This window comes from Phyllobates terribilis, unplaced genomic scaffold (assembly GCF_046119375.1).
Source record: "Phyllobates terribilis strain yellow unplaced genomic scaffold, ASM4611937v1 Scaffold_4__5_contigs__length_816908805, whole genome shotgun sequence".
Taxonomy (NCBI): domain Eukaryota; kingdom Metazoa; phylum Chordata; class Amphibia; order Anura; family Dendrobatidae; genus Phyllobates; species Phyllobates terribilis.
This window is the reverse complement of record NW_027362764.1, coordinates 500,292,603-500,313,435: the sequence shown is the minus strand read 5'-3', so window position 1 is coordinate 500,313,435 and position 20,833 is coordinate 500,292,603. Positions and strand designations below refer to the sequence as shown.

At 41.5% G+C, this 20,833-nt stretch overlaps 1 protein-coding gene across 1 annotated transcript in view; it reads right to left on the bottom strand.

The window, feature by feature from the left end:
* GMPR (guanosine monophosphate reductase) overlaps positions 1–20,833 on the bottom strand; it is a 171,386-nt gene that overhangs the window by 135,019 nt on the left and 15,534 nt on the right. The window contains exons 2-3 of the mRNA XM_073678800.1: positions 11,326–11,445; positions 1,238–1,321 (exon numbers count right to left, since the gene is read on the bottom strand). Of these exons, the coding sequence (XP_073534901.1) occupies positions 1,238–1,321; positions 11,326–11,445 (204 nt within the window). The remainder of the gene's footprint in view (positions 1–1,237; positions 1,322–11,325; positions 11,446–20,833) is intronic.

The following is a 20,833-nucleotide window of genomic DNA, read 5'->3' as shown; positions in this document are numbered from 1 at the left end:
ACAGTGATGATGATGTCTGTAAAGTGCTGTATACATAAATAAATAAGTAAAATGGAGTGAGTGCAGGTGTATGGTTTTTGCTTGATTTTGGTGTGTTAATGAGATGCCATGATTGCCAGGCTTGGCTTTATAGGTGATAGTTAATTTTCCTATATATTGCAATTCTAGAATTATCAAAACATCCCAGGCTTAAATCCCATATGGGGACTAAAAAATAAAGTGAGAAGTTAAAAAAAAATTCCCAAAATAAAGAAAATAAAAAAGTAAGCACATTTGGTATTCCTGCATCCATAAAAGTCCAATCTTTATGTTATCAAAATATCAAATTACTTAAGACATTATATTCATTTAATCTATTCTAGTCAAATTAAATTTTATAAAGAGAAAAAAATTGAAACAACATAATTGCCTTTTTGGCCACCTCACTACAATGCAATACAAAGCGATCAAAATGTCATATGTACCCAATATGACGCCAATAAAAACTACAGGCCGGTACGCAGAAAACATTCCCACATACAGCTCCATCAGTGGAAAAACAAAAGAAGTTATTGGTCTTGGAAAATGAAGACTCAAATTTCACTTTTACGAAGTTCAGAATATTTTTAAGCCACTAAAATAATAAAAACTATATTTGGTATCACCGAGAACTTACTGACCTGAAAAATCAGGTAGTCAGGTCATTTTTACTGCATAACAAACGCCGTAAAATTTCACTTTACTTGGATTCATTTTTCCATTTTTCAGTATATTATATGATAAAATAAATGGTGTCATTTGCAACTATAACTTGTCTCACAGGAAAAAAGACCTCAGACGACTATGTTGACGGAAAAATAAAAAAGTTATGGCTCTTGGAAGAAGAAGAGGAAAACATGAGAAAGCAAAAAAAAACTTTAAGAGGTTAAATGACATCTGATTGATGACAAATATGGAGAACGGCGATAGGTCATTTTGTTATGACACAAACACTATATCCCCAATACAAAAGTCAGGGGGAAAAGAGCCATATATTCCATGAGATAGGAGTCTTCTACAAGTGCGTCACTGACAAACACTAAAAAATCAAATGTGCTAGTAATTATTAATTTGCCCATATTGTACAGTATAAAATCATATTCAGTATTGTGAGAAATACAGTCTATAGATGCTGCAATATAAGGTGCCAGTACATTAAGCTTTGCTAAAATCAGAAACTCAGCATTTCCCAACTTTTAACGAAAAAAAGTATCCATACCTCGAGGCATTCTGGAGATGTAGATGCAAAATTCTTCCAGTCTTGTAATGTATAATGCTTGTGAACTACAGTAAATAATGTATGCTGAAAGAAACAAAAGAAGATTGCTAAGTTTGGCAGAATACATTCATTATTAGATTATGTAAGTAATGTATATATGTCCAGGGGCAGACATAGGAGTGGTGCAACCTGTGCGCCGCACAGAGGCCCAAAAGGTTATGGGCCCTTTTGTACCCCCAAAGCAGGTGCAATTTTACATTGTTAGGAGCTCTTAGGCTGCAAAGGACCCAAATATTGTTCTTGCACAGGGGCACTTTTATGTCTGTGTCTGCCAGTGTATATGTAATGCACAGTGTATTCTTTTATACTTGCCCAAGATGGATATTATAGAACATAGAGTATGTTATATGTCTAAGTATTGGACTTAATCTGTATTCTCAGCAGACATGTCCATTATTCCACAAGACATGTATGAATCCATGAGAAGAAAAGAGGTGTAATATGTGGACACTTAGTTCTATGGGCTTCATAATTATGATCTGGGTGAACATGTAAGAATGTAAGCCCGCAAGGGCGGGGTCCTCTTCCCTCTGTACCAGTCTATCATTGTGGGATCAATGGTGCTATATAAAAAATAATAATAATAATAATAATAATAATAATCTCTATTCCGATTCATATGATATCCAGAAAAACACCCCCATACATATCTGTATAAAAACGGAGGCACTTGATAGTACTGTGAGTCCATAGCAAACTATGGGCAATGTACTATGGATCCATAATTACATTTTACACAAATAAGACTTAATCTGCCTTACACCTGATCCCGTGTCGTCAGTGACACTTGGAGTTCACTCGGCCCTGTATAAATTGGTATGCAGGTAGACAAGAGGTTATAAAGGACCTTTCACCAGATTAGTTTTTGCTCTTATTTTATTCCTGTTACACCACTCAGTATTCTGTCTTTTTTGTTTTTATTGTTTCTTTGTTTTTTTAAATTCATCATACGGTTTTGTGCTTCCGGTATCTTTCCCTCCTTCCATACACCTTTATTAAAAAAACATCCTTCGATTGTCTCTAACCTTCCCTTCATCTATAAACACCCGGAACATTGGTCTATTCTCATTTAATCCGCTATCTCTCAGATCACTCTCTTCTTGACCCTGTTTAAATCCTTCATGACCTGGCTATTTTCCATTTTTTATTTTTAGTTTTTTTCCTTCCTTTCTTCCAGGACCCATAACTATTTTGTTTTTCCTTCCACATAGTCATAAGAGGACTTGTTTTTTTACAGGACGAGTTGTACTTGTTCATTTTATTATGTGATGCACTGGAAACTAGGAAAAAATTCCAAGTGTGTTGAAATTGCAAAAAAATGCAATTCCACAATTGTTTTTTTTGATATTTTAATTACCATGTTAATTATAGAGTAAAACTGACTTGCCAATATGATTCTCCAGATCAGTACGATTACGGAGATACCAAACTTGGACAGATTTTTTTTATTTAAGTGGTGAAAAAGATTCAGAAATTTGTAAAAAAAAAAAAAAAAATTTTGCTTGTCAAGTCATTTTCCAAACTCGTATCATTTTTAGTTTTCAAAGGGGCTTTGTGATGGCTTATTTTTTGCGTCCAGAGCTGATGTTTTTATTGATATCATTTTGGAGTGGATACGATGTTTTGATTGCCTCTTATTGCAATGTTACTGTGGCCAAATTCCAGCGTCTGAATTTATTTTTTTCGGTGCCATGTTTTCTATTTTATATTTTGATTCACCAACTTATTTTCACTATGCTTCACTCTATAGGCTCCTTTAGTATATCAATTGATTGCTCTTCTTCTCCTCCTCTTCTTCTTACAGTTGGTGCTTCTCAGGGTTCAGTCCTCGTTCACAACCTTTTTTCTCTATACACAGTTATTGGACAAATCATCAGCAGATTTGGTTTTCAAAATCATCTCTTTGCTAATGACAGCCAATTATACATATATTCTGACATCAACCTCCATTGCTAGAAATACCATTGACTGTCTTTCTGTTGTCTCTAACACCCTCTATCTCAAACTGAATTTTTCCAAAACCGAACTTCTTGGGTTTCCTCCATCTACTAATCAACCTATGCCCCATGTGTGGTTCTACCATAACTCCCAAGCGGCATGTCCGCTGGGATATATTTGACTCAGATCTTTCCTTCACAGCCTATATCCGCTCAGCTCATGTCACCTCCATCTTACAGTTGCTCTGATTCATTCTAGTCTGTACTACTGCAACTCACTAATATTTGGTCTTGCTCTTAATAAACTCTCCGTTCTCCAATCCATCCTGAATGCAGCAGCCAGGATCATATTCCTGTCCAACCGCTACACCGATGCCTCTTCCCTGGGCCAGTAATTGCACTGGTTGCTCATCTGCTACAGAATACAATGTAAACTTACCTTTCTCACCCATAAAACTCTGCATCACTGTACATCACCTCCCTCATCTCTTTCTACCATCCTAACCGTGCTCTCTGTTCTGCTAATAATTTAAGTCTCGTTCTGCCCCAGATCTCTGGAATTTTCTGGGATTCTCTGCCTCCGAAAATCTGATTAATTCCCAGTCTCCACCATTTTAAGCATGCTCTAAAAACCCATTTGTTTGGACAGTTGTGGCACCCCAGGCGTCCGGTTGCCACAGTGGCATTGCCTCCCTCACAAGGGGTGATGCCATGCCTGGAAGCAAGGAGGGGTTCCCTAATCAGGTTTACCAGCATACAACACTTTCCTGGCTCCAGACCAGAAAGGGGAGCTCCTCCCCTTAGCAACTGGAATCTGGAGGCGGGGTTAATAAGAGTGAGTGGAGAGGAGTTGAATACAGGACAGCGACAAGGAAGGACCTGGGGAGAGGAGCTGTAAGCCAGCTCACCCCAGAGGAGAGAAGCGCAGAAGAACCGGACACCAGAGTACGAGGTTGTGGGGCACTGAAGGCCCAGCAGCAGAAACCGGGGGCAGGAGATTGCAGGTCTCCTGGCCCCATCAGACTCCGGCGACACAGCAGCACCATAGGGCCCAGCACCACCACGTGGGAGCGACACTCCAGGAAGGCCCGAGCTGCCTGCCATACAGGTGAGGAAAAAGACGTTTTACACAGGTACGAGGGCCGCAGCATAGCTTCAAGCAGCAGGGCCAAAGAGATTAGCGCAGAGGGAAGGCATACAACTTCACCTGGCGAGGTGGATCCCCAACTTGCTTCCAGGCCGCCCGGACCTCTACTACCAACTAGTACCCGTGCCCCGGTCTGCTTAACAACCGCAAGTAAAGATGAGAGGAAACCGCCATTAAGTTGTGGACTGGTCATTATCTGCGCCATCACCTGCACTACACCGCACCAACAACATCTACCTCATAGCACCACTATATCCTGCCCTGGGGCTAAGCTCTGCTTGTGGAGAGCTGAAACAACTCTGCTGCGTCACCACCAGCTCCAGAGGATCTGCACCGCAGCGGCAGCCCCATATAGCCGCATACCACAGGTGGCATCACGAACATTATATACAAAAACTTTATACCTTTTATTTTATTCCCTTTTTATTGACCGCCCTGGGTCACGGACCGGGTCATTGCTACCGTGAAACCCTCAGCACCGACCAGCTCGGCTACCCCACGGCCCAGGGGGCGCGTCACAGGCCTATGACCTCATGTCACTAATCTAACTATTCCCTGTTCTCCCTTTCTAAATTTTCCTTAGAATCTGGTCCCTTCCCTCCATGCACTCAGTAGCACTTTGAATCTATACTTATACAAATATTGGCTGATGACCCGTTCATGCAGCTTTATTTGAATACCCCTATTTATCACAAAGATCGCTGGACTATACACTACAAGCATTGTTATCTTTTGTGTCACCCCTACTTTCTGAAAGATTGTAAGCTTGCGAACAGGACCCTCACTCCTCTTGGTAATTGTTGAATTATATGCTGATCTGCAATGTCTTCTAGTGTCTGTACATGCCGCCACTTATTTGTAAAGTGCTGCGGAATATGTTGGCGCCATAGAAATAAAATTATTATTATTATTATTTTTATTATTTTTGCTCATTTTTTGTTCTTTACCAAGGAGGTGTTGCTCACAGGATTCCCTGGAAATGTGTCTATAAGCCGTGCTGCATTTTACCCTGTGAGCAACACCCCCTTGGTAAAGATCATAAAAAATAGAACTAAATAAAATTTTGTGGAACCTTATTTCTGGAACCATATGGCAGATTTAATAAAAACAAATAATTGAATACTCAGGAAGGAGGGGGATTAAAATAACAGACACTTTTGACCTTGTGACAGGTCATATTTTAAGTTCCATTCCTTTTCAAAAGGCATAAAGTTCGGAACTTCTTACACAAAAAAGTTCTAACCATTATACATAATGTCCTAATGCTTTGAGCCCAGGACAGTGCTCAATTTCGCAAACAGGTCACCCACCCCTGGGCATGTGTAATATTGCATTTAACTTGCCGATGAACCATGAAAATGCTATCAGCTTCTAGAAGCCTGACCCAGCATTCAACTTACTGTCAGAAGGGTTACCCCATAAAAAAGGGATTGTCATAGGATATACTGTGTATAACACAGTATGCTTTTAGTTTAATATTGCATATTGTAGACAAGCGGCTGGCAGAATCCTGGATAGGAAGGGCTGAGAGGGTTAATAAAACAATATATAGGTGCAGGTTGGTTAGGAATAATTAGATGAGATGGGCAGATCTAGTCATTAACACCCTCCAATCTGAGAGGTGCAGCTGGTTTAAAAGGGCAGCTGAGCTGTTCATTCCTTGTCTGGGAGTGGAGGTGCAAACACCTCTGATATTTGGGTCTGTGGATGAATGCTGGAGGACCTGTGCATGTTATTTAGACTCTGCAAGAGACTGAATATTGGACTATGAATACTGAGCAGCTGAACCGGTTTGTTTTCTCATACTGGTGCATGGACTCTTTGTTTTTATTTACTGCTGGAAGTTTATGGAGTTAATACATTTTCCTGTAATGGTCACACCTTCCATTCAGAAGATAAAGCAAATCTCTGCTCTAACACAGGAAAGACATTGCAAGTTGACAGTAAAAAAACATTCACTGGTAAAATGTTGTATCCTTTAAGTAAATGTAGTGTACTATCTTAAAAAGGTGTAGAAAAAGGATCTAAAAGTTTAAGATCATGCCATTGCAGAAAATGTGTCGGACTGGGGTGTCTGGGGCCCACAGAAGGAATTGATCCTCGGGGCCCACCCCAGCTATATGTAAATACCTGATAGCCGATATCCCCGTTATAGTGGAGCGTCAGCAGTAAATCACAGGCGGCTCCTGCACATCTTCTGTGTACATGCTATAACTGGGATGTACAATTACGGTAGTTTGCATTAAAGGGGTTCTTTGGTTAAAACAAGTTATCACCTATCCATGGGCTCCACGGGATAGGTGATGATAACTTATTGATGATTTGGGTCCGAACATTGTAAAACGCACCTATTGGAAGAATGGGGAAGTTTTATCCCTGACAGGACACTTATCCCCATTTTAAAATGCAGCAGCAGGTGGGACGTCTGGCCGCAGCTCCATTCATTCTCTTTGGGGCTTCCAGAAAAAAACAACAGCCACTGAGGGAATGAATGGATCAGTAGTCAAGTCGCACATGAGCTCCAGTCTAGTGGGGATAAAAGCTCCACATTCTACCAATCGATGCAGGTCCCGGAATTCAGACCCCCACTAATCAATAACTTAGTACTTATCCTGAGGAGAGATAATTACTTGTTTTCCCCGGAGAACCCCTGTAAGTGCATTTTGTTCCAAGTATTTAATCACTAATTAAAATAAAGAATCTTCTCCTAATTAATATCAGAGAGAACAAATGACCACCATACACAACACAATCCACTATACCAACACCAATAGTACCACATACAAGGGAGAAATACTGCTACACCATGACCAGACCACATATTACCACCACATAGTGACTCAATAATACTACATACAAGGAACAAATACTGCCATACTATAAGCAGATCACATATTACCACCACATAGTGACCAAATAATACTACATATAAGGGAGAAATACAGTGACACCCGTGACCAGACCACATATTACAACCACATAGTGACCGAATAATGCCACATACAAGGGAGAAATACCACCACACCATGACCAGACCACATATTACCACCATATAGTGACTGAATAATACCACATACAAAGGAGAAATACCACCACACTGTGACCAGACCAGATGTTAACAGCATATAGCGTCCAAATAATTCCCCATCATTGCTCCCCCCACTTCCATCATTGCTCTCCCCCCACCACCTCCATCATTGCTTTCCCCATCCCCATCATTGCTTTCCCTCACCTCCATAATTGCTCTCCCTCACCTTCTACATCAGTTATATCTCCCCCACCTTCTCCATCATTACCATGTCTACCCTCACCTCCTCCATCATCATTGCCATATCTCCCCCACCTCCTCCATCATCATTGCCATACCTCCCCCACCTCCTCCATCATCATTGCCATATCTCCCCAGCCTCCTCCATCATCATTCTCATATCTCCCCCACCTGCTCCGTCATCATTGCCATATCCCCCCACCTCCATCATCATTGCCATATCTCCCCACCTCCATAATCATTGCCATGCCATATCTCCCCCACCTCCTATATCGTCATTATTGCCATATCTCCCCTCATCTTCTCCATCATCATTGCCATATCTCCCCCACCTCCTCCATCATCATTGTCATATCTCCCCCCACCTCCTCCATCATCATTGCTATATCTCCTGCACTTCCTCCATCATCATTGCCATATCTCCCCTACCTCCTCCATCATCATTGCCATATCTCCCCCCACCTCCTCCATCATCATTGCCATATCTCCCCCCACCTCCTCCATCATCATTGCCATATCTCCCCCCACCTCCTCCATCATCATTGCCATATATTCCCCACCTCCTCCATCATCATTGCCATATCTCTCCCCACCTCCATCATCATTGGAGTTAGAACCCTTCTGTTTGTTTTTTTCCATCTTGTGTTTTGCAGTCATGTGACCACCTACCTTTATATTCCAGCTCCGCCCTTCTGGCTGTGTTGTTTGACTGTCTTTCTAGCTTGGTGCTTCGGTGCCTATCTCTGTCAGTTCGCTTGGTCCTTCTGGGACCTCTAGTACCTTTTTGTCTGTTTGTCTTTTTGTGTTCTGCAACAACTTCTCTGCTTAGGAGGTATCCCATTTTTGTTCCAGTCCTTAGTTCTTTTAGGGACCCCTCCCCTTTTGCTATAGGTCTTCGTTCAGACTAGCCAAGGACTAAGGTGGGTCTGTTCGCTAGGAACAAGCAGCCCGCTACATCATAGGGATTCAGCTTAGTCTTACTGTAGGGACAGCTTTCCCCTATCTTTCCTTAGTACATGTTGCAGATCATAACACATGCCATATCTCCCCCCACCTACCCCATCATCATTGCCATATCTCCCCCCTCTTCCATCATCATTACCATATCTCCCCACCTCCTCCATCATCATTGCCATGCCATATCTCCCCCCCCTTCTCCATCATCATTGCCATGCCATATCTCCCCCCACCTCCTCCATCATCACTGCCATGCCATATCTCCCCCCACCTCCTCCATCATCACTGCCATATCTCCCCCCTCCATCATCAATGCCATATCTCCCCCACATCCTCCATCATCATTGCCATGCCATATCTCCCCCACCTCCATCATCATTGCCATATCTCCCCACCTCCATCATCATTGCCATTCCATATCTCCTCTCACCTTTTCCATCATCGTTGCCATATCTTCCCCACCTCCTCCATCATCATTGCCATATCTCCCCTACCTCCTCCATCATCATTGCCATATCTCCCCCACCTCCTCCATCATCATTGCCATATCTCCCCCCACCTCCTCCATCATCATTGCTATGCCATATCTCTCCCCACCTTCTCCATCATCATTGCCATATCTCCCCCCACCTCCTCAATCATCATTGCCATGCCATATCTCCCCACCCCTTCTCCATCATCATTGCCATATCTCCCCCCCACCTCCTCAATCATCATTGCCATATCTCCCTCCACTTCCATCATCATTGCCATATTTCCCCCACCTCCATCATCATTGCCATGCCATATCTCCCCCACCTCCTCCATCATCATTGCCATATCTCCCCCCACCTCCATCATCATTGCCATGCCATATCTCCCCCACCTCCTCCATCATCATTGCCATGCCATGTCTTCCCCCACCTCCTCCATCATGATTGCCATGCCATATCTCCCCCCACCTCCTCCATCATCATTGCCATATTTCCCCCCATCTCCATCATTGCCATGCTATATCTCCCCCCACCTCCTCCATCATCATTGCCATATCTCCCCCCACCTCCTCCATCATCACTGCCATATCTCCCCCCTCCATCATCATTGCCATATCTCCCCCCACCTCCTCCATCATCATTGCCATGCCATATCTCCCCCACCTCCATCATCATTGCCGTATCTCCCCACCTCCATCATCATTGCCATTCCATATCTTCCCTCACCTTCTCCATCATCGTTGCCATATCTCCCCCACCTCCTCCATCATCATTGTCATATCTCCCCCACCTCCTCCATCATCATATCTCCCCCCACCTCCTCCATCATCATTGCCATGCCATATCTCCCCCCACCTTCTCCATCATCATTGCCATATCTCCCCCCACCTCCTCCATCATCATTGCCATGCCATATCTCCCCCCACCTTCTCCATCATCATTGCCATATCTCCCCCCACCTCCTCCATCATCATTGCCATATCTCCCTCCACCCTCATCATCATTGCCATGCCATATCTCCCCCACCTCCTCCATCATCATTGCCATGCCATATCTCCCCCACCTCCTCCATCATCATTACCATGCCATATCTCCCCCCACCTCCTCCATCATCATTACCATGCCATATCTCCCCCCACCTCTTCCATCATCATTGCCATATCTCCCCCCACCTCCTTAATCATCATTGCCATGCCATATCTCCCCCCACCTCCTCCATAATCATTGCTCTCCCTCATCCCCAGTGTATTAGTTAAAAAAAAACAACTTACCTTTCTGCTTGTTCCCCCGCAGCATCCTCGTTGCTGGCAACTTTCTCCCTGTCACAGGCCCGTGCTGCATGATGATGTCATCAAGCCGCTCGAGCCTGTGTCAGGGAGAAAGCGCCGGGCAGGAAGCAGAGGACGGATCCCTCCGCTCCGCTGCCACTTTCCTCCGGTCAGCAGCGGAGCTGGAGGGATCGCTCCTTGCCCGCCGTACACGATGAGGGCAATTTGGCCATGGGCCCCCTGGGGTTCGAGAAGCAGGCCAGATTGCCCTCATTATGAGCCGCACTGCAAGGGCCCCCCTGCACCTCCGGGCCCCAGTGCAGGTACATCGGTGGCCATGTTAACCAGCGGGCCCCCGTGCTTCCTGCTCAGGGGCCCGCCAAGGACCTGGGACCTCCGGTGTCCCGGTCCCCCACTCCGACCCTGATTGCATACATGTGCCAAAGACTGTGATACACATACATAAAATATTTCTTATAAGAGAAATCTGCTTCTATCTCCTCCTGAACGGATCATTAATTCTCAAAATTCTTAATTCACAGGCAAAATCTGTCTTCAGGGCTTATAGATTTTCCATTACTTAGATAGAAAATGACAATTTGTGCTCATAAAGTTCTATGGAGAACTGTATCTGTCGTTTCAAGAGAACTTGCAGCAGAATGTTTGTATCTGCTTATAGCTCCTCCCTCCTACATTGAGTTTTAAAAGCACCAACTGTCATTTCCTACCTCAGTAACAGGAAAATCTGTCGTCGCTCAATACAGATTTTATCCATGAATTGAAAGTGAGAGAACAGTCCAGGAGGAGAAAGAAGCAGATTTATAAGATATATTACAAAGTTGCTTATTCTCATGTGTTCTATTGATTTATGCATAATAAAATAAAATGACAGTTACTCTTTATTGTCTTAAAGCAAAATAATGTAATGATTCTTAATTTAAATGTATTTTAAAGAAATATTTCTGGACGGAATCTCACCTTGCCCAAAGCTTTTGCCATTTCAAATGTACCCACAGTATCCATATTAGCCGCAATAATAGGGATTCCAGTATAGGTTTGTTTGGAGTTGCGGAATGTAAATGTTCGCACCAGATCTACCTGTAATACACAACCACACATGCATGAATCTTTAGAGTTTTATGTTCTGTCTCATTATTCTTACTATAGTTTATATGAGAATAATAACAATGAGATAACCTGACTACTTACTTACCAAAAACTGTGCCCCCTATGTCCATAGTCGACCAGAGTCTGATATTGCAGCTCAGCTCAATTCAAGCAAATGAACTGCAATACCACAGAGAGGCTAAGGGGGGTGCTGTTTCTGATTTACAATTCATGATGATATTGCACAATTTGATAATCATGTTAAAATTATGATACGAAAGAAACATATTCAGCACGAAGAAATAAGAATAATGCACGTAATATAAGTAACAGCATGTGTGCTGCTGGGTATAAGTCTCTGCTTTGTGGGGAACACTGAGTTACCATATCTACATGCACAAGCTGACTATACACATTCTAATATGCATCACAGAACCCATGAATACATTGCTGATTTCATTCACAGCCAGCGAAAGCTAGTAATAAACTAGATTATGCTGCAAGCTGTACATGCTAGATTAACAATTAATTAAAAATGAATCTGAGAAAGGAGGGCAGCTCCAGGCAAATATCAGTGATGCCATAATGCCAGTCTGAACCCAGTGTCAGCTTGCCAGCCCTTACTGGACAGTCACAGAGATGTTATTCAACAAGTTAACTTGGATTATTAATTTATACAAGTCATAATGTTGATTCATTTATACATTTACTGTGGCAACAATATATGTTTTTTATTACATTTTAAGAACTGTGAAATCATTTTATGAGGTGCCACGTTTGGAACTTCTCAAGAATAATGTAATAATGCATGGGAGGTTTTATTCACTCGTCCATTTTTTCTCGTATGTAAAATAGGAGATTGATTTTCCTTAGTGTGTTGGCGTAACAGGCCAAATTATCCCCTGTGCAGATTAACCCCGGGTATAGTTTGACCCAGGCCGGAGTATACCACGGGAGATAAACTGTCCTAGGCAAAACTATACTCCTCCAGGCTATAATATACCCATCTATTTTATGAGCTCTTGTAAATGAGATTTTAGATGCCATTTTTTAATAATGTAAAACTGACATCCACGTAGTGGGAAGGTATTTGTGTTGTTAATCACATGATGAAGATTGATCTTACAATACAATGTGACAGGTAACGGACAACAATCATTACATCTGAGATTACACTGTTGTCCATTAAGATAAGTGCTTTTACCATAGAATGCAATTATAACTTGATCTCATCACATCACTGGTTTTCACACCCTGTCTGATTGGTTGAAAAGAGTACAGATATCTTTCTATCATACTCAGACACACTGCTGCTTTTAATGTGTAACTACTGAGAAGTGCGGTAGGATTCATTAACTCCTTATATCTTTGTGGAAGTCTAATATTTTTACTGATTAAAGTTTTTCTGGTTCAAGTAATAAAAGTCTATGTGTTTAGAACTTTAAGATTTAAGTCAGTTATCTTCTCGCATATCTTACCTGACAAACCTAAACCCCCAATAAGATGTTGAAAAATTAAGTAATTCTTGTGTATATCGCTCAATGCTGCAGATATCAAGGGGAGTATAATCTGACATGAGGGGGTATAAAATGGCCGAGGCCGCTTTATTGTCTGGACTTGGGGTATACTATGGCCTGTTACACCGGAACAGATTATTATCATTGTTTTGGTTCACTTCAGGTTTTCCCATCAGTAATTCATTAGTTTTTCTCACAAACAAAAATAAGTGATGGTGGTTTCTCAGATTTCTAGCTAACATTCATGAAAAACTGGAAAACTAGGATGCCATCAGTGTGCAGTTCAAATTTTTCATGGACGCATAGACTTGTATTAACGAGTTTGATCTGTGCCTTGGATCCAAAATGGATATGTATCTTTTTCTTATTACATAGACTATAATCTCATACATATTCTATCTGTGAAAAACACAGCTAAGTATGAGGAAAACGGATGTCAGAAGAAAGACACTTTTTTTCCAAACGTAAAAGACTTATGTCCCCTTTAAGAACACTGTAACTGGATATTTTATTGCATTTGCTATATGTGATTTGACTATGTGCATATGCTGTTGTATGTATATATAGTGGCGACCAAAAGTTTAGAATTTTTTTTAAAAGTGTGATTACTTCTGTCTGGTTGTTGTGATGCAATTTCCTTGGTGATGAAAGAGCATGAAGTTGTCATCATGCAAGACCTTAATTTTAACAAAAATTCTTTTGAATATAGGTATGGTCATTTAATTAAAGAAAACTGACTGCCAAAAGTTTTGCATATATTATTTATTGATCACAACATAGAGAGTAATTCATTGTTTACAATGCCATAATTTAGTATTTTGTAGCATAACCTCTTGCTTTACTGCACTACACCGACGGGGCATTGAAGCCACTAGGGTATTCAAGACATCTTGAGGGATCTCGCTTCTTCATTCCATTTGCAAATCTGTAAACGATTCATCATTATAGCTATGGGTACAGGCCCAAACTTGTCACCCTAACTTATCCCAAAGGTGCTCTATAGGGTTTATATCAGGTGATTTGCTTGGCCATTAAAACAGGTGAACATTTTTTTTTGCTAACCAATTTTTAACTAAATTGGATGTGTGCGTAGGATCATTGTCTTGCTGGAATTTCCATCCCTTGCCTACTTTGGTTTTTACTATGTTGCAGCATTACATTCTCCAGTATATTCTTGTACATGGTAGCCTTCACATTTCCATCAATTCTATGCAGCGGGCCAATGGCAGATGCAGAAAAGCAGCCCCAAACCATGACATTGCCACCACCATGTTTCACTGTAGGTGTTTGGTACCTTACATCATTACGTTTTCAAATTGGGTGGTATATATAGTGCTTGCCATCACTACCACACTGATCACATTGATCTTGGATTCATCCGACCACAACACCTTAGACCAATCTGTCTCTTTCTATTGGCTATGTTCTTTGGCAAACTTAAGTGAGACCTTCTGGTTCTTTGCAGATATGAAAGGCTTCTTGACTGCAGCTCGTGCATTCAACCCTACTGCTCTTAGCCATCGCACCATAGTTTGGCCACTCACTTTGACCCCATATTCTTCATTCTTTTCGTGCGAAATCTGTACAGGACGTCTATGGACATCAGACACTGACTATTCCTTAATAATGTTATGAACTCTGGAGGAAGTTTTCTGTGATTGTCCACTTCTAGATTTGTCAACTGTTCCATAACCTTCTTTTTCTTTCTTTAATATAAGTGACACCTGACTCTGAGAACAGTGAATTCCATAGCTACCTCTTTTTGGCTTTTTGCCTGACTTCAATAATAAGCTTCCTGATATCTGGTTATAAATTTGGCTTTGTCTTTGCCATGTTTTAACCTAAAAACACACAAATAAAAGAAAGAATTTTAGGCAAAATTCGACTACCCATGACAAAATATGTAAAACATTTGGCCCAGTAAATGTTGAAAACTTACACATAAAGGGATAAAACAATGTCAAACACAATTTTCTTCCTTATAGCTGACAACCATTGCTTCCGGTTTACTAAAATCACCAGGAAAATTGCATCACAACAACATATAAATATACATATATATATTTTGACAAAGTCACTGGCAGAATACTGGAGGGGAGATATTTTTCGCTGAGACTATTGGCTTCAGTGATGTGAAACATGGAAGTTTCTCCTGCACATTAGGTGCAGAGAGGATTAATAGCCAGGTTTACAAGGGCATGCTTTACAGGTGGATAGCTAAGGGCTGGGAGGGACACCATCCACCCTATCTCCACTCCAGGCCGTGGTTTAGGGCTATAAAGAGCCAGCCTTTTGACTCAGGAGGTTGGCAGTGTCTGGAAAAACCCGCTCCAGAGAGGAGCTTGCATGTGCTGTGCTGAACCGTGAGCAACTAACTCTGAGTGGCCGCACGCCGGCTGATATACGGACTGTGCTGCAACTTTGGTATTTTGTTTTGCCTTTATGCCGAATGGGCTATGTTTTCTTTATGGACTCCATTTTAGTTTATGAAGTTTAATAAACTAACCCGAAAATTTAAAGAGGCAGTGTTACTTGTCTACCTCCGCATACAGCTAAGCAAGTCGCTTTACCACAATATATAGCACCCACCCACCACCTTTTCCTTTGAGACCAGAAGAAGCTTGTACAGCACTAATAAACTGACAATAGGGATGCCAGAATTGGAATTGGAGCACTGGAAAATGTATTTCCCGAAGTTCTGCGTAAAAGACCTGATTGAGCTAATCAGCCTCTGTGGTCCAAGGGTCCTATAGGTTTACTACCAGAGCAGATGATTTACTAGGAGAGGGGTATCAGCAGGTGGTATGTGGAACCTGAAGTGGTGGGACAAAAAGCCCCCGAGGTGCTGCCATGACGGCTCAAAAATCATTTGTTGATCATCTCTAATTAGGATAAAAGTAAACCATGGTTTTCCATGACAATGGCAGTAGATTCTGTATATTTTACATGAATATACAGTACAGACCAAAAGTTTGGACACACCTTCTCATTTAAAGATTTTTCTGTATTTTCATGACTATGAAAATTGTGCATTCACACTGAAGGCATCAAAACTATGAATTAACACATGTGGAATTGTATACTTAACAAAAAAGTGTGAAACAACTGAAAATATGTCTTATATTCTAGGTTCTTCAAAGTAGCCACCTTTTGCTTTGATGACTGCTTTGCACACTCTTGGCATTCTCTTGATGAGCTTCAAGAGGTAGTCACCGGAAATGGTCTTCCAACAATCTTGAAGGAGTTCCCAGAGATGCTTAGCACTTGTTGGCCCTTTTGCCTTCACTCTGCTGTCCAGCTCACCCCAAACCATCTCGATTGGGTTCAGGTCTAGTGACTGTGGAGGCCAGGTCATCTGGCGTAGCACCCCATCACTCTCCTTCTTGGTCAAATAGCCCTTACACAGCCTGGAGGTGTGTTTGGGGTCATTGTCCTGTTGAAAAATAAATGATGGTCCAACTAAACGCAAACCGTATGGAATAGCATGCCACTGCAAGATGCTGTGGTAGCCATGCTGGTTCAGTATGCCTTCAATTTTGAATAAATCCCCAACAGTGTCACCAGCAAAGCACCCCCACACCATCACACCTCCTCCTCCATGCTTCATGGTGGGATCCAGGCATGTAGAGTCCATCCATTCACCTTTTCTGCGTTGCACAAAGACATGGTGGTTGGAACCAAAGATCTCAAATTTGGACTCATCAGACCAAAGCACAGATTTCCACTGGTCTAATGTCCATTCCTTCTGTTCTTTAGCCCGAACAAGTCTCTTCTGCTTGTTGCCTGTCCTTAGCAGTGGTTTCCTAGCAGTTATTTTACAATGAAGGCCTGCTGCACAAAGTCTCTTCTAAACAGTTGTTGAAGAGATGTGTCTGCTGCTAGAACTCTGTGTGGCATTGACTTGGTCTCTAATCTGAGCTGCTGTTAACCTGCGATTTCTGACGCTGGTGAGTCGGATAAACTTATCCTCAGAAGCAGAGGTGACTCTTGGTCTTCGTATCCTGGGGCGGTCCTCATGTGAGCCAGTTTCTTTGTAGCTCTAGATGGTTTTTGCAACTGCACTTGGGGACACTTTCAAAGTTTGCCCAATTTTTCGCACTGACTGACCTTCATTTCTTAAAGTAATGATGGCCACTCATTTTTCTTTACTTAGCTGCTTTTTTCTTGCCATAATACAAATTTTAACAGTCTATTCAGTAGGACTATCAGCTGTGTATCCACAAGACTTCTGCACAACACAACTGATGGTCCCAACCCCATTTATAAGGCAATAAATCCCTCTTATTAAACCTGACAGGGCACACCTGTGAAGTGAAAACCATTTCCGGTGACTACCTCTTGAAGCTCATCAAGAGAATGCCAAAAGTGTGCAAAGCAGTCATCAAAGCAAAAGGTGGCTACTTTGAAGAACCTAGAATATAAGACATATTTTCAGTTGTTTCACACTTTTTTGTTAAGTATATAATTCCACATGTGTTAATTCATAGTTTTGATGCCTTCAGTGTGAATGTGCAATTCTCATAGTCATGAAAATACAGAAAAATCTTTAAATGAGAAGGTGTGTCCAAACTTTTAGTCTGTACTGTATATATATATACAGGGTTGTCCAAAAGTAGGTGGACAGAAAGTGTAATAAGGTTATGAAGGGGGAGATTTATCAAACATGGTGTAAAGTGAAACTGGCTCAGTTGTCCTTAGCAACCAATCAGATTCCACTTTTCATTCCTCACAGACTCTTTGGAAAATGAAAGGTGGAATCTGATTGGTTGCTAAGGGCAACTGAGCGAGTTTCACATATCTAGTTTTCACAGCTAGATCTCCCCCAAATCTGTTTTCTTTTCAGATAATTCAGATAACATAATTTAAATACAGATCAAAGAAAATGGATTTTAACAGAGTATTGGAAATCTCAAAATGCTGAAACCGTTAGAGCAAATTGGGTTGAAACATTTGGTACTCAAGTCCCAAAGAGACAAACCATTTACCGCATTCGTGACAAATTCAATGCCACTGGCTCAATCCTTAATGCTCCAAAAACTGGTCGACCCAAAACAGTCTGTACAGAAGATAATAAACAACTTGTTGCTGAAACATTTGTTCAGAGTCCAAAAAAGTCCACCAGAAGAGCCTCTTTGGAATTGGGAATTTCACAAGCTTCTATCATGCGAATCCTGAAATCTATTGGGTGGAAAGCTTATCGTCCACGTCTAATTCATGGTTTATTGGAGGATGATCCAGACAGGCGGCTGCAATTTAGTGAGATTATGCTTAACGAAATTGAAGAAAATCCAGTAATTTTAGATAACATTATGTGGAGTGATGAAGCTTCTTTCAAATTATCCGGCCATATTAACAGACATAATTGTATTTACTGGTATAATGAGAACATGCATTTAACATTAGAGCAACAACTAAATGAGCCTGGTGTCAATGTTTGGGGTGGGATTTCAAGTTTTGGGGTTTTAGGACCAATATTTTTTGATGGTACAGTCACAGGAGATAAGTATCTCGAAATTCTAATGAATCAAGTTGTTCCCCAGTTACAGCAACAGCCTAATTCAAATGACCTTTATTTCCAACAAGATGGGGCCCCTCCACATTATTCAAGAGTAGTCCGCGAGTATCTTGATGAAACATTTCCTAATAAATGGATTGGCCGAAGAGGCCCACTTGATTGGCCGACACGTTCACCAGACTTGACACCAATGGATTTTTTCTTTTGGGCAAAGTTTATAGTCGAAAACCAAAAAGTGTCAGTGATTTGAAAAATTATATGAGACATGCAATTCAAGACATTAATACCCAAAGAGACTTGTGCAAAAAAGTTTGTCGAAGCGTAAGAGGCAGACTTCAAAGCTGTGCAAATTGTAATGGAAAACAGTTTGAGCACCTGCGTTGATAAAATTTAAGGGCTTTTGTATTATTGTTCAGAATAAAATTTAATTGTCAATGTTATGCTTGTGTTAGTAAATATAATTTTATATATAAATCAAAATAAATGTTATTATTTTCTGGCCACCTACATTTGGACCTCCCTGTACAGTATATATATTTGTGGAGGTTAGCACTGACTATTCAAATGAGGGAGGGGGGCAATATCAAAAGAAATGCATCAGGGAGTAGTGTATGGAGTTGCTTATGTAATATATATGTATACACCCACATCTTGAATATAAGAATTGATTATATACCAGGCAGCGCATGATGGCAAATGTAAAGAAATTGTAGTGGTTAGGTAGTGCACACATGCCCTTTACTTCAGGAAACTTGGAAGTTTGTAAACAGCATAACTAATTGTGTTGTATGTTATTACAAGTGCAAAAGGGGACAAAAGTTTGGACACACCTGTTCATGCAATGGTCTTCCTTGTTCTCATTGAAATGTGCCCATTACAGAATCTGACTGAAGGCAGCAAAACTATGAAGGCATTCATATGAAAGAAAGGATCAAAGAAACAAGTGTGAAACAAACCAGAATATGTGTTAAACCATAGATTCCTCAAAGTACCTCCCTTTTACCATGATATTTTACACTCCCATGGCATTCTCTTAAGCAGCTTTTATCAGGTAGTCACTGGGAATGGTCTTCCAAAAGTGTTCCTAGAGGGGCCGAGCACTTGTTTGCTTCTTTGCCTTTGCGCTGCAGTCCAACTCATCCCACACCGTCTCAATTGGGTTGAGGTAATTGTTGGGGCCATGTCATCTGACACAGCACTCCATTCCTCTCCCTTTTGCTCACATAGCCATTACATAGCCTGAAGGTGTTTTTTGGCTCAGTGTACCATTGCTACACCAATGATCGTCCCACTAAGTGCAAACCAGATGGGATTGCATGTCATTGCAGAATACTGTGGTAGTCATGCTGGGTAAGTGTGCCTTGAATTTGAAATAAATTACCAACAATATCACCATCAAAGAACTCTTACATGACAACTCCCGCTCCATTCTTCACAGTGGGCGCCACACATGTAGAAACCATCCGCTCACCTTTTCTGCATCTCACAAAGACATTGCAATTGACACCAAAAATCAAAAATTTTGACTCATCAGACCACAGTACAGATTCCCACTGATCTAATGTTCTGTATTTATATTGCTTGGCCCAAATAAACCTCTTCTTCTTGTTTGTGGTCATCATTAGTGGCTTCTTTGCAGCAATTCGACCATAAAGGTTTGATTCTCGCAGTGTCCCCTGGACAGTTGATGTTGAGATGTGTCTGCTACCTGATTTCTGCGCATCATATGTAAAAGCTATTATCTGAAGTGCAGAGGTCTTCCTGTTCACATGAAAGCCAGTTTCATCATAGTGATTAATGTTTTTTCTGACTGCACTTCAGGATGCCTTCAAGGTTCTAACAATTTTCCAGATTAACTGACTTTCATGTCTTAAAGCAATGATGGACTATCATCCCTTTTTAATTTGTTGAACGATCCTTGCCATATTCTGGATTAGTACAGTTGTGCAATTGAGTTTAGCACTGAATGGAACTGTGTACCAAACCTGCCTCTGCAAAACACACATAATGGTTGCAACCATTTTCTGAAGGAGTGCTGAGGTAAGAAGAGGCTGCTCACTCTGCTGTCCACACTGTCTTTCTGATCTAATACTGGAGATGCCAGGAGTGCTGAGGTAAGAAAAGGTTGCTCATACTGCTGTCCACCTTGTCTTTCTGATGTAATACTGGAGATTCCAGGAGTGCTGAGATAAGAAGAGGCTGCTCATTCAGCTGTCTACCCTGTCTTTCTGATCTAATAATGGAGATGCCAGGAGTGCTGATTTAAGAAAAGGCTACTCGCACTGCTCTCCATCCTGTCTTTCTGATGTAATACTGAAGATTCCAGGGGTGCTGAGATAAGAAGAGG